General features: G+C 40.0%; 1 protein-coding gene across 10 annotated transcripts in view; it reads right to left on the bottom strand.

Annotated features, from left to right (window-relative positions):
• The window catches only part of UNC5D (unc-5 netrin receptor D), a 529,170-nt gene that overhangs the window by 99,576 nt on the left and 408,836 nt on the right, over positions 1-20,758 (bottom strand). For 6 of the 10 annotated variants that reach the window (XM_032838130.1, XM_032838133.1, XM_032838131.1 and 3 more), the window contains exons 5-7: positions 4,976-5,156; positions 3,969-4,136; positions 2,064-2,228 (exon numbers count right to left, since the gene is read on the bottom strand). In XM_032838130.1, the coding sequence (XP_032694021.1) occupies positions 2,064-2,228; positions 3,969-4,136; positions 4,976-5,156 (514 nt within the window). The remainder of the gene's footprint in view (positions 1-2,063; positions 2,229-3,968; positions 4,137-4,975; positions 5,157-20,758) is intronic. The other 4 variants (XM_032838136.1, XM_032838137.1, XM_032838139.1 and 1 more) reach the window with 1 other exon arrangement.

Here is a 20,758-nt window from a genome sequence, read left to right as displayed (position 1 = left end):
TTATATATAGTTTATTATATATAAATGTTATATATAAATATAAAGAAATATATATAAGTACATATAAAATATATATATTTATAATTTATATAATTTATAATTTAATAAGGTATATATGTATTAAGGGGTGAGTGTGTATGTGTTTATACAGCTTTCAAATTTGAGACTTGAGGTCTAGGCTGACCAGGACACTTTAAGGACTGGTAATTCCTTTCAGCTCTAAAGAGAACTCTTACTCAAATGACAAATGCCTGTGTACCACAGTGCAAGCGTGAATAGATAATATTCACATATCTGACAATTCTTTCTTCCCTTAAGAGCTAACGATTGTCTGCTTCCAGCAGTACCTCAAAGACCAAGTTTTAGCCACAGATTTCCCCCAGGTGCACATCTCATCGATGGTTGATAGAGAGGGTTATTACTATGATCATCTAAAATTCAGCCAGTAGCCAAAGAGTTATACTGTCAGCGGTTCTTTAGAAGACAGCCGAGATTCACAGTCCTAACTGTATCAAAATATATGGCTCTGTGTTAAAAAATAGACCTCAAAGGTCTATTTCAGAAAATGTGGTGGTAGTCAAGGATGGTCAAAAACACATTTCCTTAAACTTCTTGCTACCGAGTTTGTGTTAAATTTCCTTTCATTTTTGAAGAGAGAAGGCGTTCAGAGGAAGTCCAATGGCTGGAAAACTAGAGAGCATGGCTCCGCCCTCACAGACCGCTTCTGATACAGTTCCTGGCACTGAATCATGTGGGGCCTTTAGTACTTGGAGTTGAGAAAATAAAGGCACTCTGGGCATCAATAAGTGGTCGTTTCAAAGTAGTAATCATTTTCGCTAATGTTTTAAGCACCTAGATTTATTGTGAGAATACAACAGCATGTTTGAATATCCTTGCTCAGAAGGCTATCCAGTCATACCAATGCAGAAAAGTAAATCCAACTCAGACATTCCCTTCAAATGGTCATTTTCCTAAATAGCAACACATATTCCTGAAAAGGTGACCAACTATTGAGCTATATTATTTTTTGCTGGCTATCTTCCAGGAAGGCTACTTAGTTCTAGAGAATGAGTATGTCCCGAATCTCCTGTTTCTTAAGGACCTAAAAGCAAAGTCAACACACCTTAGCTCATCTGAGTCGGCAAGTGAAGAAGGGATTCGTATTTACTGAGCACCTACTCTGTGCCATGAAATACATATATTCTTTTATCATTTAGTCTTGCCAATAACAGAGTTTCTGATACTTACAGAGAGGAATTAAGCGGTTGGGTGACATGACCAGGTCACAAAGCTCGTATAAGGAATAGCACCAAAGTAAAACCTGTATGTGATGCTTTGATCCTCCCATACTCTCTTACCCGGTCAGACTGTCACCTGGAGATGGTGATATTATAACCTTAGGAATAGAGCAGAGGCTTGGGAGTTTTGAACTGGACATTTTATTTTGGTACAAAACCACCCATCTCCTCAAGGGTCATTTCTTCCCTCCATTTGTAAGGTAACGGTCACAATACATGTCCTTTGCCACAGAACCATGGTCTCTGGAGATTATTAAAATATAAATATAGTATATATATACATATATATATGTATAAAAAACAGTAAAAAATATATAGTAAATGTATATAATACAAAATTTATAAAATACAAAATATATAAAAAAATAAATGCTTTACAGTGCTGCGAAATTCTTGGCCTCAATAAAAGCATATGGTGATCAGTAACAGAATGTCACCAAACTTTAAAATGGTGGCTAATGAAAGAAAAGAACTGCTGAGCTAAAAAACAACGTTAACCACTTTCTGAAATCAGCTCTCTTAAACCATTATTGGTTAGATTAGTAAGTATGCACCTTTAAGGAAGTAACAGTGAGACAATATTTAAAATGACCCTGTCACTACTAAAAATGTATTGGATCACTTTTTCTACTCTTCTCACTCGTTTCCTTTTTGCTCTCGGAGGATGATTTCACGTTCTGCTCATGTGTTTGAGCAAATGAATGGTCACGACATTTCTTTCCATGTTGTGGACAAACACTGAAAATGTGAAACAGAAGGTGTTACCTAGAATGCAGAGACCATCTGTACAGTTTTCAGATTCCTGGCTTAGCCCTTCACAGAACTTGCCCCCGTTCCTTGGGGGTGGGGCCGTGCACTCCCGAATCCGCAAATGCTCGCACTCTGGGCTGCAGACTGACCATTCGCTCCACACTTCCCAGCTCCCATCCACTTCAAGGGAAACAAAAGGAACCACCATTAGAATGACGCGGGCAGCTCTCAGGAGACTCACCCCAGGACTGCTGTTGTTCTTATAGCTGGATTTTAAAGAAATCATCACTACCACACAAAAAAAAAAAAAAAAAAAATTCTGTTTATCTTCTCTCCATAGTTTCTTTCCTAAAGACAGAGACTAACAAAAACGGTGGTGTAATTCTCTGCCTATTTCAGGAGGAGACCAGTTACTGAATTTAGGCAAGCATTCGCAAGATCAGTGCCCCTGGGGTGGCTAATAATGTCATTACCCATTCTTTCCCAGTCTTGCATGCCCAAGTACCTCTTAGATGGACAGATAAAGTATATGGGGGTGATCACCAGTTCCTTGTGGGTGGACAGTTCAGAACAGAGAGTAGAACGAACTATCTTTAAGCCCTAAAAGCCCTAAACAATAAGAAGTTAAACCTATATATACTGACAGTATTAAAGTAAAACAGGTCAGTCAAACCCCAAGATACCAGGACTTACATAAATAGAATTTCGTGGGTCACAGATTGCTGCTCTATGTAGAAATGAACAAACTGATTTTAATTCCACTAAAAATTGACCCTAGAGATTATGGCAGCTGTTGGAGGCAATTGTCCCATTACCTCCTAGGAATAGTCAAACCACGCTTATGTGGGTTAAGATAGATTGTGTAATTTTTAATCTAGAGCAATGAGTCGAGAAGAGGGTAACCTAAAAAGTACTGAACTTGAAGCAAAGTGTCCGACTACTTGTCTCGGTTATGTTCACATATTGGCTCCTGGGCAATCCCTTAGCCTTACTTTACTGTTTCTGTCAAGTGGGGGCTAATAAAACTCACAACACAGAGTTAAACGACATTACATGTATAAAAGTATCTTGCACAGTACCTGGCACATAGTAAGCACTCAATAAATGTTTACTGGATACGAGTTTAAAATGAAACTCCAAGAATCAGCTGCTGGCAAGAGCCTCAGCTTAGCTCTGAGCGGAACTAGATCTGAAATTTTAAAGACCTGAGGCTCAAGTCCAGTGTCCTTGGAGTTAATGTTTTATAACGCATGTGAGACCCAGGATCAATTTATTTCTCAGTGGGAGGATACGCTTTCCAGAAAGAAAGTCATCTTCCATCTCATCTATTCCTCATTGTAGAAATTGGGTTAGAGCCAGTAAGAGATGAACAAAAGAGCTTATAAGAGCCATATTTGGTCAATGAAGCTTCTACAGAAAGGAAGGCAAACACAGACCACATGTAAAACAGAAACTGCTGTGATATTGTATGATCTCCGCCAACTGCACTGGAAATAAATATAACGCCGAGAAGGTTAGCTGATTGGTAAGTGATGAAGATGGGGCAAATTTCTGCTACCTGCTTTGTGCTCATGGACAATGCCATCTCCGTTATCATATAAGTGCCACCCGATGGGAGAACCCAAGGAGAGAAGGGAGGGCTTAGCCTGACTAGACATGGGTGATATGGAAATACTTCAAAGACTTTGGCTTGTTGATGGTGAGTGTCCAGGATCATGTGAATGAATATTAAACATATGTACGCCCCCAAATGGAGGAATCTCACCCAGGTGCTTGCTATCCCAGCATCTTGGACAAAGGCTGCATTGTGAGATGGTGGGAGAGGATAACTTTGGGAAGGAAGGTTCTACTCAGTGCTTCCCACCAGCTTACTAGTGTTGGTGGGTCAGAAGGGAAAAAGGGAATCTACACATATCTCACCAGGACAAAGAGAAGTGCAGGTTATTTTCTGCACTGACATTCCCTCACAAAAGGCCCCACCATTGAGAGGAGCTGGGTTGGTGCAGGTCCGGGAACGTTTCTGCCATCCTCTACCACAGCGAACATTGCAGGCTGACCACTCTGTCCAGGAAGACCAGCCTCCATTCACTGAGAGAGAAAAGTGGGGAGGGGAGAAAGAAAGGAGAGAGGTTTTTACTGATTGCCTACTATGTGCAAGCCACTGCGCCGGGTGTTGTGAGTTCGGCATAAAGGGACCAAGAGACCCTGCGGACCCGACTGTCTGCTCCATCATGAGGCAACAGTGGGGCTCAGCTTGTCTCTATCCCTCTGTCTACTCATCTGATAGGAGAGGGACCCAGAGAGTTTCCTCTGTGGGAAATTATGAAAAATGGGAAGAAGTCATCAGCATTATCTCCAAAGCACTTGAAAAGCCAGAGTATAGGAGGAAAATACCAGCATTTGAATTTCTATTACTTTAAGTGCTTCAGAAATAAATCCCAGGGCTCTTCTGTGGTGAAAGGGAATACCTTTACTTAAATAGCTAGGAAATTCTTCTATCAGATACCTGAGATATTCAGCAAATGGTAATGTTTGTTTCTGGTGGATTTCCTATGCCAGTAGAGGAAGCGCCCACAGCATGTCTGGGGAGGATGGGGGTGGATGCCGGATTTGGGAAGGGTCGGAGGCAGAAGCTGCCCACTTCGCTTCTTTTCAAATATAAACACGATGGGAGAAAATGAACGACTTTTAAAATAATTTTTTAAAAGAGGGATCGGAAATGTCACTCTCTCACAGAAGTCCAGTACTGGAGGGAAGAGCCAACACATCTCCCCCACCAAGTGGGAGAGGCAGGAGAGAGCACAGTAGTGGATGACCCCTGAAGTCCTTTCAGCTCTAAACAATCGAAGTTGTAATGAAATACACATCCCTCTCCTTGTCTGCTTTCCATCCTCCCTATCCATTCCTGGCCTTTGGGCTGGTCTTACCATAAACCACCACTGTGGCTGACAGGCTCCTCCTCTTGGCCACGATGTTGGCTGCCATGCAGGTGTAATTGCCTGAGTCCGAGAGCCGTGCCTGCCGGATGATGAGGTTGTGGTCAGCCCTGGTGTCAATGTTCTCGTCTTGCTCGGAGTCGATGGGCTCCTCATTTTTCAGCCACTCCACCTATATGAAGAAAAGAACGCTTCCTGGTCATTAAAAAGAAAAAGAACTCTTTTCTGGAATTGCTAGGTGAGCAGTTCTGGTGTGGGGGAGATACACATTCCTAACATATAGAGCAACGGCAGTGATTTTTTCCATATCTCATTCCTTTTATTTAGGCAATCTGGCATATTCAGGAAATGACTACTTCATTTAGTACATGATATGTACTGACTTTGACCCCATTTTTTAAAAAGGCAATGAAAGAGGGAAAAGAGGAGACTACAATTAGGTCATTTCATTATATTTCATTTTATTGCAAAACTGATGATGACGACTATGTTTCCATGACAAGTCCAATATGGAGCTCAGAAAATCAACACATATTGCAGAACTTTGTGCTGAGAGGATATTTATGTTGTCACACAAGGTTTCAGGTCAATGTCTACATTTAAACACATTTTAAGAAAGATGGAATGGGGAGCCTGGGTGGCTGAGTTGGTTAAGCATCCAACCCTTGGTCTGGCCTCAGCTCAGGTGATGATCTCAGAGTGCTGGAACTGAACCTTGCCCCTGACTCTGTGCTCAGAGAGGTAGTCTGCTTTCCCCTTCTTTCCCTACCACCTCTCCCCCTGCTTGCGCTCTCTCTGTCCCTCTCTCTTCCTAAAATAAACATTAAAAAAAATTTTTTTAAAAGGTGTGATAATGTATAAACGCCAATATAATACAGATTTGGGCAATCATAGGGATTAAAATCCAAATCTCAGTGTTCTCTAGTCTTTGAGATACATTTCTCTAGTGATCAGTTAGTAAAAACTCCTTCAATTATCCAATAGACATTTAGGCTGGGTTAGAGGCCCAGCACACTTAAGGCCCAGCTTCTCTTCTGGAAGAGAGGACTTCTCTGAACACAGACTCGTCCCATCTCTGATATACTTTCTCTAGTTTGCTCCTGGAGAACCTATTTCCCTCTTTCCAGTTCTGCTCTAATCCAACTATTAACCCAAATGTCACTTTCCTTGGATATCTGGAGAAGACAGAGATGGAACCTTCTGCTCCCTGGATCGTCACCCTCCCCCCAGATAGAATTCACCACCCTTAGTGCCCCTATTTTATCAAAAGGGCCAATTTCACCCCTGAACTGCCTACCTTCTCACTGTGTCCTGCTTCCACATCTAAACAACATCTCCACTCTTTAGTGCCATCTTGGTAGCACTAGATGCATCTCATTTGACAACAACCATTTACCTCTAAGTATCAGCGTATATTATACACAGATATTTAACAGACACATCAAAACCATAATTTAACACAGAAAAGCTATAGCAGTGACTACCCCAAAGAGACACCACATAGTAGCAAATGCGTTGGGGGACTTTCCCTCACACCCTGCCCACCATTAGCACAGGTGATTCAAAGTTGGTTTTGGAATAAGATACCTCATTCCTGTTTAAATCCAAGGAATTCTAATTTCCAATGAACAAGTGGCATCTGTTGTACAACAGTTTGGTTTTGTAAGGATTTGTTGGTCTCTGTGATGAAATATACCCCCAGTACTCCCCCATTAACAAGAGTTCAGAGTACCAAAATATCACCATCCAAAAACTACCCTCCAAGAGGTCAATTTTGGAAAATAAAGTGACACAAAATAGCTAAAAGAAGCGATCTGAGAACTGCTTTTACATATCAGGAAGAGGAGAAAAAGGAATGTGGTTCAGGGCCACGAAATAAAGAGGAAAGGGTGACTACCAGCCTGAGTTCCTGAAGGGGTCACCCTGTTGTGTCCCAGCCTGGAGGAGGCATAGGCACTAATGATGACCGCCCTCCCCCAACCCAGGTAATCTGTGGTCCCTCTGCTCCAGTCCTTCCGGACTCCTTCCACTCCTAGAAAGTTCAAAGCAAGTTCCCACTTCAGGACCTTAGCACTTGGTGATTCCTTTGCCTGGAAGGCCTTTCCCATAAGCACCCTCATGGCTCAATCTCACTTTCATTCAAATCTTTGACAACTGTTACCTCCTCAGAGATGTCTTGCCTAATAGACCTTTTTCCTAAGCAGCCTCCCTTCCTGCTCCACTACTCTGTCCTATCTGCTTTAATCTTCTAATATTTATCTCCACCTCATAGTCTTAAAGATAGTAATGTCTTTTGCTCTTGTAATGGTGATCCTAGGAATTTACTAAAGGGAAGTGTTAGGGATACAACAAGGATCTAAACACAGTAAATTATTTTTGGTAGAGAAAGGGAGGGAGGGAGAAAGAAAACATATGCCAAAGCCACATGCCAAACAGAGCTTTGTTTAAAAAAATCATGATGCAACAATAGGATTTAATGTTATATAGACATGAAAAGTCATGATTTCAACTAGTGAAAACATAGAAAATGCTCCTAATACATGAAAGAGTCAAAATGCAAAATTATGTTTAGTGCTATCATAAATTCATAAAATAAAAATCACGAACATACATATACTTAAAAAATGGAAGAAAAATGCAATATGTTCAGAGAGGTTTTAAGAGAAACCTTTTCTTCCTGGTGGTTAATTGTGGCACATTCAACGGAAAGCTATTTAGTAATCTGACAAAATCACTTTAGCTTAAAAAATCTCTCTTAATTACCATGTGGCACAGTGGTTTTCAAATTTATATTTAACCATAGAATGTTTCCCTCAGTCTAATGCTTATCTGAAAGCCCAAGATGAAAAAAGAGATTAGGAAATTTCTTGTAACTGCTGAAGAAGTGAGGATATGGGAGCCACAGATGTGAGGGACCCTACACTGCATTAACATGGCCATTCCCAGAGCCACTGCTGGCAGAACTCCAGGAGAGATCATTCCTAGCCTTCCCTATGTCAATCATGCCCTGCAGAGATGTTCAGTACACAACCTGTACCACCATACAAGTTGCCCCCACCATGCTATCTACCCCCTACCCACCCATATGGACCATGGACATATGCAATGGTCTGCTGCTGGGTCTCCCCAGCTCATAGTCTGAAAAAACACTGTTACAGGATGAATTTGATATCATAGTTATATACACGTTGTGGTACACTCAAGTGTTTACGGTGTCCTAACTGAGGTCCCTCAATCCAATTATGTCTATAAACAAGCGATACATTAGGACACTCCTGACTGTGGGACTGTTTTTCATCTGTAAACTAATAGTTTATCCATTAAACTGATGGCAGGATCTTTATGAGGAAATCAGTTTGGTATTTTCTGGGCTTATAAAAATGACAAATTGCTCTTGGATTTACGCTTTTGTCACTTAGAGAAATTTTAAAACATTTTTGATGAGCTAAGTGCTCTTAATGTTGAGTAGTTTAATAAATAAGATTAAAAAAAAATACCCTAAACCAGCAGTTGCAAACTCAAATGTTCCTGGGGGCCAGGGAGGTATCATAAATTTACAGAAGTGGCCCTGGGTACAAGACATCCATGAACATCGCTTGCATATTAAAGACAAGGGGCTGCTCATTTCCCCAAAGGAATGAGCTCACTCTCATTTGTCTTAAAAAATGTTTTTTTTTTGTTTTGTTTTTCCCACTTGAGGTAGAAACATGACTATTTAAAAAAGAAAGAAAGAAAGAAAGAATGAAAGAAAGAAACCCACAAGTATAATGAAAGAGATAACGAGCTCATTTTGCTTAAAAATCTCTTGCTTTTAAAGTATCATGGCGGTCTTTCAATTTCTGGAGTATGGAGCCTCCATGTCAGGGTGTATGGGAACGCGGCCGCCATTTATGACAAAATGTAGATGATATGACTCGTGCAGCCACCAGTCAGGTTCAGACGGTGGCTACCAGTGTAACCAGAGCTTCCAACTCTCATGAGAAAACCAGGGACACCTAGTCTCATGTAATATTTCTTGATTCTAACACGATGGCTCAAAAATCTATTGCAAGGGCCAAAGAAAATACATCCAGGAACTAGACCCACTCCCTCTTCTCCACGGATACAACCCATCAGCCTCCTGGCCACTCGTGAATGTTCCCACATAGAGGGGCTTGGCATCCTTCACTGAAGTTAATTCCTTTCCATTAGCTCTGCCTCCCCATCATCCAAAAATGGTATGGTTCATATGTATCATATGCCACTCTCCAGGCTTTCTCCTGGAAATGTCTGACAAGTATCATAAGGGCATGAATATTAAGTTGGAAAATTATTTTACAAGAGGTTGCCAACACCGAGAATGCCTTCATTAAGCCCTTAACAGAAGCAACACAAATTTTCCAAATTAGCATTATGGGATCAATACATTGACTGTCTTGAGGCTAACGGACATTTGTAACACTAAAGCCAAATGACCTCGTGCTCACAGGTCATCTCTTTGACAGAGAGGCTTACCGGTCCAGAAGGTTGTTAGAGGCATTCACTCCTCGGAGAAACAATGCTTCATATGTTTCTCCTTATGCGGTTTAGATGGATAATCCCAGTTAGGCGTGTGTGTAAAGAAACTAGTTACTTAGAGGTAATGAGCTTATGGATTTGCAGGATGCCCGCATCTATTAGCATAGTGTTATGTACAGATGGTCTACAATTTGTAGATTTTTCCAGTTGATAAACAAATCTGGAAAAGCAGACCATCAAAGACAATTAGATTTCGTGCCAGACAGCAGGTTCCTGATCCGTCATTCTGGTTAGCTGAGGACTGAATATAAGTAATTGATGAGCCTATAGGTTTTCTCAACAACAGGTGGCAAGGTGCAATTGGATGGGGAGGGAACCTCCTTTGGAAGAGCAATGGACTAATGCTTTGTGGGGGCTTCCCTTATCTGAGACCTGGGTTATAGGTGAAAATGTTCACACGAGACCTAACATTTCACCTCTAGGGACCTTTTGTCCGAGACATCTATGAATGTACACACATATACCTTATACTTAAATGTTTATTTCCATCAAACATTATGTTAGAATTCTTTTTTTTTTTTTAAGATTTTATTTATTTGACAGACAAAGATCACAAGTAGGCAGAGAGGCAGGCAGAGAGAGAGGAGGAAGCAGGCTCCCTGCTGAGCAGAGAGCCCGATGTGGGGATCGATCCCAGGACCCTGAGATCATGACCTGAGCTGAAGGCAGAAGCTTTAACCCACTGAGCCACCCAGGCGCCCCTATGTTAGAATTCTAATGTCCCTGCTCTTGTTCTTAATATTTCATAAAAGAATGAGAAGGCAGTGTTACTAAACTTTCAGAAATGTAAAAAAACAAAATAAAACAAACAAGACTAGAAAGAAAAAGCAATTTTCATAGGCCAGCACTCTTCCTATGCAGGATCCCAAACCACTTCTCCTTTGAATTCTAGATGGCATCACCCTGAAATTTTTCCTTAATATCCCAGAGAAAATGCCAGTGAAGACCATTTGTTGATATCATGTACCTCTCCGCCAATTACAATCTTCTGTCAGGATTTGCTAGGCTGGTTACGAAATTGAGTTGTTCATATGTATTATAGATGTAAACTCAGATTTATGACTTGTGAAGGTTCTCCATTTACTCATTGCCTGTGATCATCTTCTTTCTGAAAATGACTCGGTGGCATGTTCCTTAAGAATATGAATAATGTTTTAAATATTCTTATCTCTTTCACAGAACCTACTTCCAAGGATGTTCAATGGCATCTCTTGAATACATTTTTTTTCTAAGATTTAAATCTTTATTTATTTATTTTTAAAGTACATTTTCTAGCTCAAATTGATGTGCTTACAAATTTAGAGACTGGTGTGCTATACATACAGACATACAATAAAACTTCAAGCTGCGCTGTGAGGGTCAAAGGAGAAGGATATCCTTGCTTTAGATCCTGGAGTTGAGTGCAGATATGATACAGAACACAGACATTGTTAGTGAAGTTGTTCTTTTTTTTTTTTTAAGATTTTGTTTATTTATTTGACAGACAGAGATCACAAGTAGGCAGAGAAGCAGGCAGAAAGAGAGAGGGGAAGCAGGCTCCCTGCTGAGCAGAGAGCCTGATGCGGGGCTCGATCCGAGGACCCTGGGATCACGACCTGAGCCAAAGGCAGAGGCTTTCACCCACTGAACCACTCAGGAGCCCCTAGCGAAGTTGTTCTTAAATATATCCTGGGAGCCACTTCATAATGGTCTTATGTTGAATTTTATGTATTTGCTCCAAGTATGAATTATATAAGAGTAATCATTTTTTTTTCTTCCTACTACAACTAGGGATGGCTTGGGAAGGCCAGCCCATAGGACACAGTGGAGAGAAAGACTACATTAGGGAGTAAGAGAGGAAGAGCCAGGCAAATATTGGAAGGGCATAGCAGTTCCCAATGTGGTCATTCCCTATGAAACATCTCAAACTTTCTGTGAAGTGCCCACCTTACAAAATAACAAATGTGATGACTTCTGTGAGAAAACAGAGAGAAAGCAGAGGAATTCGTTCTACCTGATCAGGGGCTAACTAAACCGAGTCAGCACCCAAGGATACCTTGCCCAGAGTTAGATACATAGTCAATGGCAGGGCCAGAATCGGAAACTGAGAGACTTGCTGGCAACAACTGTGCTCAGCCATCTCTACCATTTTCCAGATTTGGGCAGAATGACCATATGCTATTTGCAAAATTACACTGAAATAGAGAGGACTGGCACCGTCAAAGATAATTTTGTAGACATATTTCAGGATTTCATGATCATTCCTAAGGAAGAGCTGTAAAAATTTTCTTGATAAAAGCCACACTGTTGGAACAAGTGTATGGTCTCCTAGAGGCCTGATTTAAAGGACAGCTCTCATTCGAATGTGCACCTTCTGGTTATATTACACTAACGTGTCAGAATTGTTCAGGATGTGGCCAGAATTGTTTTGACATAAAAAATTACTCAATATTTGTCCATGTATAACTCATGAAAAGTTATGGTAGCCCTCTCAAAGTTATCTGGTGTTTCATTTGCTTTTTGGCCAATGAGCAGAAATGAGTGGCGCACACAGTCCATGAAATCAGGCTGGGGCCATAAAGCCTGCAGTCCTAAAATATTTAAGAAGGCCAAGTGTATCTAAGACATTGGGGGATATGTCGAAAAACATTTGCTTTCCTGAGAAAAGGAACAGGTATTTCTGGCCTTTTACCTGTTTGGGCACAAATGTGATTCTAAAGACACGACAGCCATCCTGTGACGATGAGCGAAAGGCAGGAAGCCACAGAGATGCTGGTGATGGTCTTTATACTCCCAAGTCAATACACTGTGACACAAGATGTTATCTCCTTTGATTCTCAGAACTGCAAGGTATGCAAAGAAAAGATTTTCTTTCCATTTCACAGATTCTATGACTTGCCCAACAGAGAGCATACTTGGAAAATGGCAGTGCTAGAAGCAGTAGCCTCCAAATACTTTTTCTACCACAAAACACTTTCTTATGTCTTTTACTGACCACATAAAGTGCTGTTCTTTAACATTTCTCACAATTTGACGTGCCCTTCTCGAATAAGTATGACCTGTGACTTACCTATTGCATAGCGTGACATTCCTCTACTCATGATCGAGCATACTGTCCTTTTCTTTTTCTTTTTTTAAAAAGATTTATTAGCGAGAGATGGCATGCACTCACATATGAGTGGGGGGAGGGCAGAAAGAGGGCGGGGGTGGGGGGAGGCAGACTCCCTGCTGAGCAGAGAGTCCACTGTGGGGCTCAATCCCACAACCCTGAGATCATGACCTGAGCCAAAGCCAAGAGGCGCCATTCAACCGACTGAACCATCCAGGCACCCCTGAGCATATTGTCTTCTAAGGTTAGTTCAGGCCATTACTTGTTTTGCTGCTTTCAGATGAGATGTCACCTGTCCTCTCCTCTCTCCTTGATAATATTTCCTTCAAGTTATTTATAACCATACTATCAGGTTTCCCCTTTTGTCTTCTTTTTCTTGCCAGACTGTATAGATTGATTTTAAAGCTACCTACACTGCAGTTTCTTCACTCTAGCTCTACTTATCTGATTATGCATCACAAAAGGAAGCAGAAATCCAGCTTAATTGTGAAGTCAGAGCAGCAGAACCAGGCAAATGATAGAAACCTAATGATCACAGATTGAATTGCACTCGCTGATGCTGAAGGAAACGACAGACATGCAGAAGCCAGAATTCTGATGATGCAACTTGATGTTCTGACATTGTCTGCGTCTTGTCAGATCAGTGTCGTCCTTTAACTTCCCCTTTTCAGTTATGAAAGTCAGGTGCAGTCTGTTATTTTCTTATTCATTTTGACAGGGAAAAGGGTATCTGAGAGAGGGAACACCAGGATCCACTGTTTACCGAAAGCGCAACATTGTCACTAGTGAAGAATGAGCCCTGTTTACGTAATGTAAATGTTTTATTTACATTTACGTTATGTAAATGTAAATGTTAATGTAAAACATTTACAGGAATGATGATCAGGGCAAAAGACAAGATGGAACTGATGAAACGTCAATAGGAGAAGGGGGAGAGAGAAGCGATGGGCAGAGGACTCGTCCGGGGACGCACCTGCTACCGTTTTTAGCTGTGTTTTCCACAGTGCGACACATCTTTGCTTATTCCCATCTGCTAGGGAAAAAGAAGATTCTGGGTTTGAAGTTTGATGAAGCAACACCTAGAAGATGCTTCCAAAGCTTGATATCCCAAGGAGTGATCATGATCATAGCGTCATGTGCCATTTCATTTTAAGAGACTATTTTAGGATGGGAAGAATTAACAAGACCGTAAAGAGTTGACTTTCAGAGAGACTCAAAACTGTTTCTCTGTTCACATTTTCTCCCATAATTTCTACTATGTAAATCAGGTACAAAGATGGTGGCTATTAACAGTTCCCTTTTCCTGTTCCTTGCTACCATGTAACATATACTCAAATGCTCAAGCTCTGAAAAAATGGCAATTTTAAAGGATTTAAGCATTAAAGACTCTAAACATTCCTATCATAAACTGGTTTTGGAAGCGGACATCTGAGTTACATACAATTAGATAAAGATACACAAACACATATCACTTACACGTACATATATACACACCGCTTGAGAAATCTAGTCTGCTCAGAATAAAAATGTTTCCATCAGCCACAGTGAAAGGCTAATCATGTAATGATCTACAAAGGAAATGCATGGACAGATATGGATTAGCTTCCGTATATTGGGTGGCTGAGAATGAATTAGCATAATCAGAAATTTGTTCCAATTACAGAAGGCAATTATCAGAGACCAGCGTACAGCATTATCAAAATGAAATCACCAAAGTGCATCTACATTCCAGGTAGATGTCATTGAGTTAATAGTGCTTTAAAAAAAAAAAAAAAGCTCTATACTCGTTCATCTTTCATCTCTTTGATTACTATACACTACATACAAGCTCCCTTTTAGCTGATAGACACAAAGCCACTATGAAAGAAGAAAAATAATACACGCTGTACGAAAAAAAAAATCATGCTCAATATAATAACACAACTGTAAAGTCTAAAGTCTTGTATGGATAATTTCCCTAGATCAGTGGGTAAAGATAGTGCTTTTAAATTTTAGACAGTAATTCCCATCACCTCTTGTGTTCTCTCCGAAATATTGATGAGGGATAAAACTGTGACTAAACCTATCATCATCTGCTCCAAACAGAAGTTCTCCGTGCAGAAACGTAGTACTGTTTGGCTAGGGTAATTCCACTGCTGTTCATCTGTTTTCGTTTTTGCCTTCCCATCGTACAGAGAACCTGCTGCCTTGTTTACCACTGCCCGTCTGGAAAGGGTCCAGGAGAGTTAAATCTATTTTGTAAAGAGGGCAACAGATTTAGTTTCCAAATTTGAGAGCTAAAAAAAAGCAATTCAACTTAACTAGATAAGATTATACATATGTATTAGAGTGTGCCCAGGAAACAGACATGAAAGAGAGGCTCGAGAGAGGGAAGGTTATGGAGAAAGACAGAAACTGTATTTCTATTGTGATGACATACAGTGGATTGTACCGTTACAAAGGGTGGCGGGTCCAGCAGAGCAGGAGGAGGGAAAAGAGGAAGGGAAGGGAAGGGAGACTCACATTTTACTTGTACTGACTGCTATATAGTAGAGACTAGTCTAGGCTCTTCCACATCTTAACCTACTTGCTGAACTGGGCATCCTTATGTTTTTATACTTAAAAAGTAACTGAGAAGGCAAGAACTGAAATATTCAAACATGCTGAAAATTCTAGCAACTTAAATCAATAAACAAACAAAAACTCTTTCCTTTCTTTTTTCATAGCTGTGTCTCTTGAATTCTTTGGCAAATGCTCATTCCCTATCATGACATTTCAAATGGGCTTCCACTCCATTGACTCACTGGAATTGCTCTTGCTAAGGCCACCAGTGACCTCCAAGTTTCTACATTCACTAAATGTACATTGTTTTGCATCCATATTAGACTTTCAGGGATAATGAGATAGAGAACATTCTCGAATTTTCTCTTTTGTTGTTGTTTTTTTTTAAGATTTTATTTATATATTTGACAGAGAGAGACACAGCAAGAGAGGAAACACAAGCAGAAGGAATGGGAGAGGGAGAAGCAGGCTTTCTCCTGAGCAGGGAGCCCAATGTGGGGCTCATTCCCAGGACCCTCAGATCATGACCTGAGCTGAAGACAGATGCTTAATGACTGAGCCACCCAGGTGCCCCCATTGTTTATTTGTTTGTTTGTTTAATAATTCCACATGTTCTCTCTTTCCACCCTTCTGGTCAATCCTGCCTTGTCTCTTTTGTTGGCTTCTTCTCTATCCAAACATGCATTTCATTGGCTCTCAGGATTAGGCCCCTCTCTACACTGCGCTGTAAAATGTATTTCCATATGATATCACCAGACTTGTGTGTCATTCATGGCCACATACTGAACATTTCCAAATCAATATCCTCAGTTCATTGACCGTGAGCTATAGCTTCTTATATTCAGATGCCTACTCAGCATCTGTTTCTGTATGCTTCAAAGATACTGTAAGCTCAACATGTGGAACTGGATTTAGAGTATTTTTTCTTCCAAAAGTAAGCAAGGAATAGAAGATTTCTTTTTTTAATTTTTAAAATTTTTTTATAAACATATAATGTATTATTAGCCCCAGGGGTACAGGTGTGTGAATCGCCAGGTTTACACACTTCACAGCACTCACCATAGCACATACCCTCCCCAATGTCCATAACCCCACCCCCCTCTCCCGACACCCCTCCCCCCGGCCACCCTCAGTTTGTTTTGTGACATTAAGAGTCTCTTATGGTTTGTCTCCCTCCTGATCCCATCTTGTTTCATTTATTCTTTTCCTACCCCTCAAACCCCTCATGTTGCATCTCTACTTTCTCATATCAGGGAGATCATATGATAGTTGTCTTTCTCCGATTGACTTATTTCGCTAAGCATAATACCCTCTAATTCCATCCATGTCGTCGCAAATGGCAAGATTTCATTTCTTTTGATGGCTGCATAAGAAAATTTCTTTACATGTCTGACATTATAATATTGGAATGTTCTCATCTGAAAATGGGGATTCATGGAAGAAATGGGAGGGTTGGTGATAATTTTACATTAAAAAGCACACTCTTGATGTCATATATAGACTACGTGGAGCAGGAAGGGACAGGCAAAGCTAAGGCAAATAAATCCTTAGAAGACTGCAACATTATGCTTGGGGAGACCCTGGTAGAGTGAACTGGAAGGCTATGATGGGTCTATATAGTAAAGAGCCTTGACGAGAAGTGAAGGGGTAAAACAGAATGAATGAAAATTTGTGACTGATTTGATAAAAGATTTAAAGAGACGGCAGCCGAAATTTGGTACCCATATTTCTGACTTGGACAAGTGATATAGGGGACACAGTTGAAAAGGTTATTTGGGGATGTTGTACTGATATACACTGACTGAATATTACCCTGGTCCTAATATACAAAGAGCATTCTCAAATCAATAGACATAAACAAACATGACAACAGAAAAATAAGCAAAGTATTTGGATAACTCAGTGATACATACAGTGAAGTTTACAGTATATATAAGGTTTTGAGATAGGGGCATATGGGTGGTTTAGTTGTTAAGCATCTGCCTTTGGCTCAGGTCTCCCTTTGGCTGGGTTAGAGCCCTGCATCGTGCTCCCTGCTCAGCAGAGTCCACTTCTCCCTCTCCCACTCCCCCTGCTTGCATTCCCTCTCTCAGTGTCGCTCTTTGCCAAATAAATAAATAAAATGTTAAAAAAAAAAAAAAAGGCTGTGAAATAAACACCTTCAACCCAGATCTCTCTTCAGCTCCAGACCAACATAGTCAACTACTTTCTGGGCCTATTTCCTCCACAGGCTTCAGAATAAATTGTATCCAAGCCTACAGGCACGTGTGATATCAAGCAGAAAGTGTAAAAAGGCTGGCAGGGGGTGGAAAGGGTAGGTTCAAGGTAAAAAGCCCTTGAAGAAAATCACCATTTTTACGACACAAAAAGGGAAGAAGAGACTGCAAAAATACATTGTTGATATTGAAGAAAGAAATCAGAAATGTATGTGTCATGGAAGCCAAAATGAAAACGTTTTAAGTATTTAAAAATTACCCCTGAAGTAAAAGTTGAGTATAGTAAAGTCCTAGGCTCCATTTCGACACCAAAGCTCCTCTTACAGCATGTGAACTAAAGGACTCCATTCTTTGTTAATGAATATAAATGGATAAAAAAAATGAATGACTAAATAAATTATTTTCCTCCTCTGTTCACGTTCCTCAGTATTCACTAGAATTTCCCCAAAGTCAATTGGCCCAGTTGAAAAATAAAGCAGTATCTCTTCTTCACTCCTTACAATAAAACAAATCCCAGGCATATAAAATATTAAAAATATAGTCAGCGAAACCAAAAAAGTACCATAAGTACCGTAAGAAAGCACAGGTGAGTGTTTTAGTAATTTTTAGACTGGGAAAGGAATTCCTGCATGGTATAAAAGCAAAAGCCACAAAGATTGACTACTAAAGTTTTAAAGTTTAACATATGTACAAGACGCCTTAAACATTAAAAATCATGTTTGCAACATATGACAAAGTGTTGTTATGCTAAAATCAACCGAGATATTAAATACATCCTGCAATCTGTACATCATGATGCCTGTGTAATAAAAATGGATGCTGGATAATATGCTCTACCAGTATGTACTGAATGTCAGCTTGCTTTCTAATACACACAGATCATGCGAAAATCTATAGGAAAGATGACTTCCAACAGAAAATGAGCTAAGTACATGAATAGACTATTTAGGAGAAAAATATGTATGGGGAACTAACATATAAAAAGTTGTTCAACTTCTCCAAAAATGAAAAGGAAAGGATTACTGTTAGCCTATTCTTGTGGCAAAAAACCTAAAACCATATAGGGTTGTCAAAATTGTAAAGAAATAGATGCTTTCATTTACTTTAGGTGCTGGTCTAAATTAGTTCATCCTTTTTGTGGGACAATCTTGCAACTTTTACCAAAACTGAAAATCCTGCCATCGTGTGATGTAAAAACCCAGAGATATGTGCTCGGATGATAATTATAGCCTTGTTTATTATAATGAAGAAAGTGGAAACAACCTAATTGTTCACTAACAGAGTCAATCAATTATGCCCATTTATTCCACGGAATACTATGCAACCATCAAAAAGGATGCATTGCTAACAGGACATTGCTCCATCAGACAATCATTAAGTGTTAAAAGCGGATCTTAAAACTGTATTCCTATCATCTCTCCATTCACACACTCACAAATAGCTAGTAGGCAGCCCCCCAAATGTTATTTGGGTGGTGGAATTTTCAGTGATCAAAATTTCCTTCTTCCTAAATCCCTATAGGGTTGAAATTTTTAGTATGAATTATCTGACAAAATTTCTGGCTCCCTATTTTATAATTACAGTTCCACTCCCTGGTCCCTTTTTAGTTTGATGGGGTCATGTGACTAGTTCTGGTCAATGAGTCCTCAGTGGAAGCTGTTTGTCAGTTTCAGGAGTGATAATTGACTTCCCTGTGTTGAGACTCTGTTGACTTCTCTCTTTCTCCCTCTGCCATTACAGCTCACAATTTTTTTGAGAATGGCTATTCCATTAACCTTGGAACTGCAGTAAGACCGTCATGGACAGAGCTCCCAGATGACATGTGATAGCTACGTAACACAAGAGAGAAATCAATCTTCCGTGTTTTAAGCTACTGAGATTTCTAGGTTGTTTGTTACTTTATCGTAATCTAGTTTACCTTATTTTCTGGCATCTATATTATGTTTTTAAGCAGAAAGAAAAACGCTATTTTCATTAAACAAAGATATGTTCCTCCAAATGTTTCTAACACTCCCGGTCTCTATGAGGTAAACAAATTATCTTAAATTGCGTATCTTTCTTCCCTACCACAAACTAATATATTAACTAGAAAAGCAATCCATTTCTAGCTGGCTGCCAGGCTAAGTGACTGTCCCACACTGCATTTTGTCTTCATAGGAATCCTTACCTGGTTATTTTAGATAACTCCTTGATTTCTGCATCATCTTACACAGTGTAGATCATGGTTAGTGAGTCATCGCATTCACACTCTAACCTCTAAGTCCAGGGAGGAAAAGTTAAATGAAATTATATTACTTTTACACGTCATGTTTACTTCAGTTAACTATTTAATTTGATCAGCAAAATTGAGTTTTTCCAAATCTGTTTTTATTTTTTTTAAAGATTTTATTTATTTATTTGACAGACAGAGATCACAAGTAGGCAGAGAGGCAGAGAGAGAGGGGGAAGCAGGCTCCCCGCTGAGCAGAGAGCCCGATGTGGGGCTCAATCCCAGGACCCTGGGATCATGACCCAAACCAAAGGCAGAGGCTTAACCCACTGAGCCACTCAGGTGCCCCTTTATTATTATTATTTTAAATAACACAAGTAGTGTCCTGGTTTACAAACATTCCAAGAGGAATCTAAACAGAAGTGAATCTGCACGTCCAACAGGGTGACACTGTCTCACTTGGGGATGGTGTTTACATTTCCTGTATTAATCAGCCTGGCCAACTAAATTGGATGGTTTCCTATTTGTTTCCTCCCAGTTTATCCCCCTCTTCTTTGCACTGTGGTTTTTATGAACTACCTCAAAGCTGCTTTTTGGTATTCACAACACTACAGGGAATGTTTAAAAAATAAACTAAATTACCTTCATGATGTGGTTTATTTTTTCCAGATTTGCTGAAAATGAGACTTTTCAACAGCCTCTATGCTATAACCCCCTCATTCCTTTTTTAATTTAAATTTTTGTACTAAAATGAGCTTATGATATTCCATTAATATCACTAGGGGAGACACTTGTTTTCTATGCATATACAGGTTAATCTAGAATTCCCCCCACTCCTATCATTCATTGTCTATGATGTAGATGTTATATATTTTATATCTGTATGTAATATATTTAGCAGTTTATGTGCCTTAAAAATTCTACCTTTCCATATTACTTATTGAAAGTATTCAATGATCGGGGCGCCTGGGTGGCTCAGTGGGTTGGGCCTCTGCCTTTGACTCAGGTCATGGTCTCGAGGTCATGGTCTCGGGGTCCTGGATCGAGCCCCACATCTGCTCAACAGAGAGCCTGCTTCCCCCCTCTCTGCCTGCTGTTCTGCCTACTTGTGATCTCTCTGTTAAATAAATAAATCTTAAAAAAAAGTATTTAATGATCAAATG

This window comes from Lontra canadensis, unplaced genomic scaffold (assembly GCF_010015895.1).
Source record: "Lontra canadensis isolate GAN:19392208 unplaced genomic scaffold, GSC_riverotter_1.0 scaffold102, whole genome shotgun sequence".
NCBI classification, from domain to species: Eukaryota; Metazoa; Chordata; class Mammalia; order Carnivora; family Mustelidae; genus Lontra; species Lontra canadensis.
Note: the sequence above shows the minus strand (reverse complement) of the source record. Positions and strands in the feature narration are given on the sequence as shown.